The following is a 7,500-nucleotide window of genomic DNA, read 5'->3' as shown; positions in this document are numbered from 1 at the left end:
TCTTTTATTTTGCAAAAAAACAGTTATATTTAAATTAATAATTATTTACACAATTTCCTCTAATATACATGTTCATGTAATTTGTTATTGTCTTCAGGTTATTAATTAAATAATTAATTAAGAGGAAAATTAGAAAGGAGACATTGCTTTGCACTTTTCAAAAGAACCTCATTTCAGACATTGTTTTCTTCAGATCAAAAACCCTTAGATTCAAGTCAATAATTTTAAGTTATGCTCCTTCCATTCATAAGCCATTAAAGAGAGCTTGAGATTGTTGTTTTTAGGTCAGAACCTCGTCAATGTGTAAAAAACGAGCCTTGCTATCGAATAGTTTTCACAATCACTGTTTTTATATTGTTTTCAACTATGAATGTTAACATTTTCCAGAGACAGCTGAAGTGCGATTTGAAGCATTTCCTCCTCTGATAAATCTGAGAAGGGAAAAAACAAAAGATGGAGAATAAGAAAATTGACAAGATGTGGACTGGGATTGGAAAACTACAAGAAGAGCAAGAATGTGGGCATTACCTGCACTTGCAAATTCTCTAAACGTTTTATATCAAGTTCCTCGTTGTTGGAACTATAGAGCGAGTTCCAATCGAGTGTCTTAAAACCAAAACCAAAGTAATTACTTTTGCCAATCAAAAAGGATGGAGACAATCCAGCACACCAATCAAAACTCAAAGTAATTACACGTAGCCTACACAAAGCACAGGAAATTGTGCACGCACAAGCCATGATTGGCTTTCGTTTCACTTCTGATTGGCTGACAAAATGTTGCAAGAACTTTGAACCAATCACTGAGTGAAGTAATGCAAAACCAATGCAATTTGCTAATTACTTTCGACAATCAATTGAAAACCGCTCTATACACCCTACTGAATGGTTCAACATGGATATGCAGGCATATTTTGCAAGTTGCAAGCAACAAGCAAAATGTCCGCATGTACATTGTATTATACTGTACGCTAAACCATTCAATAAGGGTGGCATAGACTGAGAATCGTATCAATTACATAACGAGGCACATACAAATGATGAAAACAACACAGACGAAACCATTCAAATGTCCGTTATTTGATTGGATAAACGAAATGACGAGAGACAAGCCATGCCAAGCTAAATTCTCAGGCTTTACATCGTGTTGAAAACAATTATTATTTCTATTATTGAAAAACGCCTGTTCTTTCCGTGCTTGCTCTGTTCTAAAACGGTCAAACCAGAACACGATAGTGTATTGCCATCTCATATTTTGCATGTTCTCTAGACCAAAATGGTATAATGGTGGTACAATAATCAGGAATATTCTTGCCCTACATACCAGTGTCACTAGAAAGTGCTGACCTTTTAAGATGTTAGGGGAAAAAAGTTATCAAATTCCCAAATCAAGGCTTTGGAAAATTTCTCATTATTGTACCTGATGTTCCTTGGCTTAGAGCAGTTGCTGATGGGCCTGGTCCTCTTGTTACCTGAGAGAAATTTGTTGTTACTGAGCTTTGCTCTCTTGTTAGATTATTGTCTTGATTCTGTTGTTGCCTGAAAAGAATGTTTTTCATTAAAATTGTTCTGATATAAACCAATTTCAGCCCTTTATCAGGTTGAGTAACCGTAATATCTGAGTTGCACTTGCGCATTTACAACACCTTAGCTCCTATTGGTTTTGAGAAAGAGCCTTGTACAATGCAGTTTGAAGGAGCCTAAGGTTATGTTCTAGGAAAAAAACATTTTAAGTTCAATTAGAAAATCAGTTACAGCACCACCTGAAATTATGTTCCCCTTGGGACGAGACAAGACCTCGTCTACGCAGCATGGAGCAACTGTGCATCGCCTATGTTGAACAGTTATTCACATGCAGGAAAACTCAGGTACAGTTTTGCCATGGTTAGTTTGCCGCAGAATTGAAGAGGAAAATGATGCAGCCTTACGAGGTAAAGAGCAATATTTATGAACAAGAAAACTTTTTTATCTGACTTGTCACTTGGCTGGAACAGTTAAGGAGGACAGGGAGAGGCTACTGCCTATTTTCAGGAGCTTTTCCTATAGGGTGGCACACAAGGCAAAGAAGCTGGGTATTATTCAGTTTCAACCAAAAATTAAATGGCTCTACCAAAAACAGTTGCAGTTGAAACACTTCATTGATCAAGACTCAAATACCGGTAATATTATCATTGAAACTGACCAATGCAAAATTAATTATTCAGAAGTGCTACCTTGTGAAATATAATTCTCTCCTTCTTCTAACTTCTTCCATATCAACAGGTTTAGCTATAGATAAGAGAAAGTAATTTATTATGATCACATGCTATCACCATTTAAACCATTTGATAAAGCCAGTTAATGATATCCACAACCTGTAAAGGTATCTTTCAAGAAAATAATGTATTTGATTATTTTCTATCACCACTATGAGTACACAGACCTACATCCCCTCCACAAAGGTTAACAATTTTTGCTTATCCATGGGAGATTAAAACACTGCCCTCTTGATCACACAAGTGGTATCACTGTACGATTTTCCTGTTTTCTCCCACAAAGAAAATATCACACGGGCCCCATTTCAAAACACCTTGTTCATAAACAACTGGGATAGCACTGTTAGAAAACAATGATGATGAACTTCCTGTTGTAACAATGTGGCCCAATGTAAAAAAATTGTTACAAAGTGCTTCTAAATTTTCTACATACATGCATGTACTTTGCAGCAGTATCAAAATCGTAGTTTTCAAGCCTCCCTTGTGAAATTTCATGGGCAAAACAGAAATTACCACAACATTAATTTACCTACACCTCCTACTTTCGCTTGGTGAAGTGCAGCTGTCAAATCGGATTTATTTACTAATCTTTGGGAGGTGTTTTTATTAGCAGGTTTAGCTGGACAGAGTTTCAATAAGTGATCAGCCTCGCTCTCAGGTAATCGTCCTAGTACAATGAAAATGGAATAGCCTGCAACAGGAAAAATTTGAGTCAGAAAACTCTAATAATTATTTTTCTCTTGTTTACCAAACACAGTGTTAGCTTTACAAGGATTTCTGGCATGATAAGCCTACAGCACAATCATACTTTTTGGTCTTCAAGTCTCTCAAACTCATATTTTGCATTCTCAGTGAGCAATTTTACAAATTGTAGTGTTAAACCAGTGAGGGCATGATATCATTTATCTCCTCAATTCATCTCTCTTTCAGACCTGAATGACCAGCTTTGAATGCAAGTAATGGTAGACCATAAAACTTAAATAAACAAAAATGACACTCAAGTTTTTAATCTGATGGTCACAAAAACTAAATGTAGAAAGTTCAAGGAGTTATAGGTAGAATATATGCACACCGTCTTTTACTCTCACAAAAACAAACCAATAGACCACATGCAATGCATTGATATTCATATACAGTACTGTAGTCAACAAAGCTTGAGAGAATAAAACAAATGAAACAGCAGCCTGCACAGAAAACAGTTTTGGAGCACCAAATGGAGAAGGGAGTAGGACAGAGAGAACAGTTTGTCATCTTCCATGCCTAATTTCCCTTGCCACATGCTGGCACACAACAACCAGCAACAAAGCCTCAAGAAACTGACTAAAAGGTGATGTTACACAGTCTATGCAATTTTTCAGGCACTTTGTTTCGCAATGCCATGGCAAGACAAGTTGCACAAACATTGCCCAATGCAACATACCGGTACTATCGAATGGCCAAAGACATTGCGAAGCAAGTTGCAGAAACTTTTGGGTCAAGTAGAATTGAGTTCTACAGTAGTATAAGCAATGCTTCATGCAACCTTGCAATTTTTCAAGCAATGTGCAGTGTAACATCTGTCTCGCAACTTGTATTGCAATGGTTTGTGGCACCAGCAAATGAAAATGTTCCTTTAAGCTTATGTGATTATTGAAAACCAGACAAGTTGCAAGAAACGTTGCCAAGTGTAACACCCATTAACCCATTAACGAGTAAAATCGTCTGGCGTTAGACAGAGTAAAATACTAAGTGCGGCTGGTTTGGGCCGATTTGGGTATCAAAGGGTTTATGGGACATAGTTTTTCAGTGAGTGATTAACCCATTGACTCCTGGGGGTTCCCCATTGACAAGTAAAATACTCTGGCGTTAGACAGAGTAAAATACTAAGTATGGCCGGTTTGGGCCTGTTTGGGTATCAAAGGGTTAAGAAATAGGCCATTTCCGAGTTCTTGCCTGGCTCGTCTTCAAAGCGAGTCTAAGTGTGAATTTTTTGTTATATTGAAAATTATTAGTTCTCATTCATATGTAAAGTAGAACTAATTACCATCACAAAAACTTCACACTTAGACTCGCTTTGAAGAGAAGGCAGACGTGAACTCGGAAATGGCCTATTTGTTTCAAATGTGAGAATGTTTGTCACAGCAAATTTGCAAGACAAGTTGCAAGAAAAACTGCCAAGTGTAACAGTGCCTCATTAAAGCATTTTCCTAAATTTCCTTTGTTGCATTCCCCAAGCAAGATGTCATGTCAGGCTGACTACTGATATATCACCAAAGGTCTACCTGTAATAAAAATAATTTTATTGGGCTGAACCACAACTTTCCAAAAAGAGAGGAAAGCAAAGCAAAAAAAAAAAAAACAGAAATTTACCTTCTGCTTGAAGTTGTGTAAGATACAAAGACAAGTATGTTTCTGTTATGAGCTCTGGTTTGGCCAGCAAAGAGTTGAGGTTAAACCACTAGAAGAAGATAAAAATTAATGAGACAATAATTATAGTGAAAAATTAGAAAAGTAACTTTCTTTCACTCCCTTTTTTAACCCTGAACCAGCCCCCACTGACAAGTAAAATTATTGTCAGGAACTAGACAGAGTAAAATCCATCATCATCACTCTTAGGACCATAAGGGTTAAAGAGGACAAAGTTTGTAAGTGGACAAAGATGTTGTTATAGAGGACATAGAGTATCTCTTGAGGCGAGGTAATTCATCCATGAGCCAGCATTCTTTCTTGAGTAAAATTGTCTTTAATTGCCTTGGAGAAAAATCTGTATGCGTCACTCTTTACCAGTACATGTCCATAATCTGTCCGCAATAATTATTTATAGTTTGCAGAAATAACTATGTCCGTGGAATAATAAGTCACAGAAAAGCCTAAACCCTTTGACATCCAAACTGGCCTAAACCAGCCAGATTTTACTCTGTCTAACGCCAGACGATTTTACTCGTCAATGGGGAACCCCTGGGAGTCAATGGGTTAAGCAGGCATGTGTAAACTGTTAGCATAAAAGCCCAATGAACGTCCATTCAAACGTCAAACATTAAAAGGTGTTCACACACACTGTAACTCTCTTGGGGACTTCCTATTTGAATGATTTGACCCTTCCATTTTCCTTGAGGTGACAATTTTTGCCAATTCAATGACAATGGCTGTATATGGCTGCTTGATGGCAGGCACATGGGCTTACAAAGTTTCAAAAGAGTCAAAGTAGTGAAGATTAAAAATATGCCATAATATTTTGATACTATGCTTCCAAGTAAAATTAATCGCATGTCACTTTGTGTTAAAAGAGGAGACCAAAGTGTAAAGCAGTTTTTATACGGGAATCTTAACTCAAAGACAACTGAAAAATAGGAGAGGTTCAAATATCTGTTTCTTAAGGATCAAAAGAGTGAATAAGGATCTAGAGACGAGGACAAAAATAAGATATAATGCTGGTCAATTTTTGCAGTTACTATACATGTAGTTCCTCATCATCGCACTTTTACAGTACGACCAGGAAAACCATGAACACCTGAAATATATCAGGAAGTGTTATTTCTGTGCAATCACACGTCCAATGTCCACTCACTAAACCGCTGAGTGTTTGCTGTCGTTTGTGCGGCAAGAACTGTGACGGCTTTAGATTTTCCGGGCAATTTGAGCTAATTCTCAGTGGTCATTTAAGCTCTGAGACTACTGATAAAGAAACAGAACAGTGGCTGTATTTGTCCTTTCACCAATCACTGGCACTCCGAAGGAATTGTTGCTCTCAACATGTGGCACCGTCGCAAATACCTGTATTATCTACTACTAATAAATAACGGTCATTCAGTTTGCGGTTTTTGCACGTGAAGTCCTCAAACATGATTGGCTTAAAAACGATAATTATTCCTGACATATTTTAGGTGTTCACAGTTTTCCCAGTTGCACTGTACATAATGTATTCACTTGCTTGCTGGTCTGGTTTCAAGGTAATTTTGCTTCCTGGTTAAAATCCCTTTTTTATCTCCTCCCTCCCAAATAGTTCAGAGATGGGTGTGAAGGTACATGTACTTTTGGCAAAGGCCCCTTAGGGAGCTGCATTGGCTGCTTTCTTCCTTCTGAGAGAGAATTTTCTGGCTCCCCTTGCATTGACTGCACCAGCTCCCAACTTGAAGCTGTTTGACAGCAAATTATAAGACAGTACACTGTACTCGACACTCACACCCATCAAGCTTTAACAGTAGTTTACTTCACATTGGGTGCAAACTAGAACTTTCCATTACCTGATGACCAAGTTTTCGTATGGTTAGCCAATGTTGCTGTAAGTTACATATAAAGGCTCTCTGGTTCCTAAGTGTCAACAAAGATAAAAAGTTTAACAGTGTTTTTCATCTTGTCTGGTTTTTTTTTGTTTGTTTGCTTTTTTGGAGGGGGGAGGGGTTGGTGAGTAATACCATGGAATCAACAATATGAAAATTAAGCCAGCCATCTACTTGTAACAAGATCTATACAGTAAATAATATCCACAATCACAAGGATCTTTACTTAAGCAGTAGGCTTGCTAAATCTTCATGGTGTTTGTCAAACCATAACACTTCAAGGAAATATTCATTCAGCATCAGCCACAAGTAAACACTTAAAAAAGAGATTAAAAATGAAGCAATGTACCAAGGCTTACTGTGGGTTCTCTCTGGCCGCTTTAGCTTCAGGACTGCGAAATGGCATCAGTTCAACTCCCCATACTCTAAGTGCATTGCAAATGACCTGATAATAACAAGAAGCAAGATGCTAAATGGATACTTAGGCATTACAGTTCAACAATGCAAGAGACCACTTCTCATTAATGTGTTCAATGAGGAATGAAGTTTGCTGGATTATTACGATGATTCTTTCAATAATTATTCTCTCTCTTGACACAGTTTAATTAATCTCTCTTATTGAACTAATCCTTTACTCAACCATTTGGTGCATTCTTTAATTAGGTAATCAAGTTCCCCCAAAATTAACGTCAATTTTTTGTGGCTGCTAGTAAATCCCAAAAGGTGGCCCCCCCCAAAAGTGGCAACCCCCCACCCCTGAAAGTAGCGAGACCAATTTTTTAAATTGTATACCATATACCTTTAATTTGTCAATCAGTAGTCCAAATTTTAATGTATAATAATGTTCGTGCCACCATTCATCCTTGACATCAGTTCACTGATGTCGCCATGTAAGAACTACCGTAAACCAGTATAATTTTTATTAACAACAGGAACGTTTCTTCAAATTGCAATTAAACTCTATATAGGTTTAGCTGATTAACATGAAC

The 7,500-nt window shown here is 37.3% G+C and overlaps 1 protein-coding gene across 4 annotated transcripts in view; it reads right to left on the bottom strand.

Annotated features, from left to right (window-relative positions):
- LOC138019462 (ataxin-3-like) overlaps positions 1 to 7,500 on the bottom strand; it is an 11,508-nt gene that overhangs the window by 16 nt on the left and 3,992 nt on the right. For all 4 annotated transcript variants that reach the window (XM_068866255.1, XM_068866254.1, XM_068866257.1 and 1 more), the window contains 7 exons: positions 6,871 to 6,956; positions 6,476 to 6,542; positions 4,602 to 4,689; positions 2,782 to 2,943; positions 2,211 to 2,265; positions 1,418 to 1,536; positions 1 to 431 (listed from right to left, as the gene is read on the bottom strand). The exon at positions 1 to 431 is cut by the window's left edge and continues 16 nt beyond it. In XM_068866255.1, the coding sequence (XP_068722356.1) occupies positions 361 to 431; positions 1,418 to 1,536; positions 2,211 to 2,265; positions 2,782 to 2,943; positions 4,602 to 4,689; positions 6,476 to 6,542; positions 6,871 to 6,956 (648 nt within the window). In that variant the 3' untranslated portion in view covers positions 1 to 360. The remainder of the gene's footprint in view (positions 432 to 1,417; positions 1,537 to 2,210; positions 2,266 to 2,781; positions 2,944 to 4,601; positions 4,690 to 6,475; positions 6,543 to 6,870; positions 6,957 to 7,500) is intronic.

The sequence above is a fragment of the Montipora capricornis genome, chromosome 10 (genome assembly GCF_036669925.1).
Source record: "Montipora capricornis isolate CH-2021 chromosome 10, ASM3666992v2, whole genome shotgun sequence".
Taxonomy (NCBI): domain Eukaryota; kingdom Metazoa; phylum Cnidaria; class Anthozoa; order Scleractinia; family Acroporidae; genus Montipora; species Montipora capricornis.
This window is presented reverse-complemented; position numbering and strand designations above follow the sequence as displayed.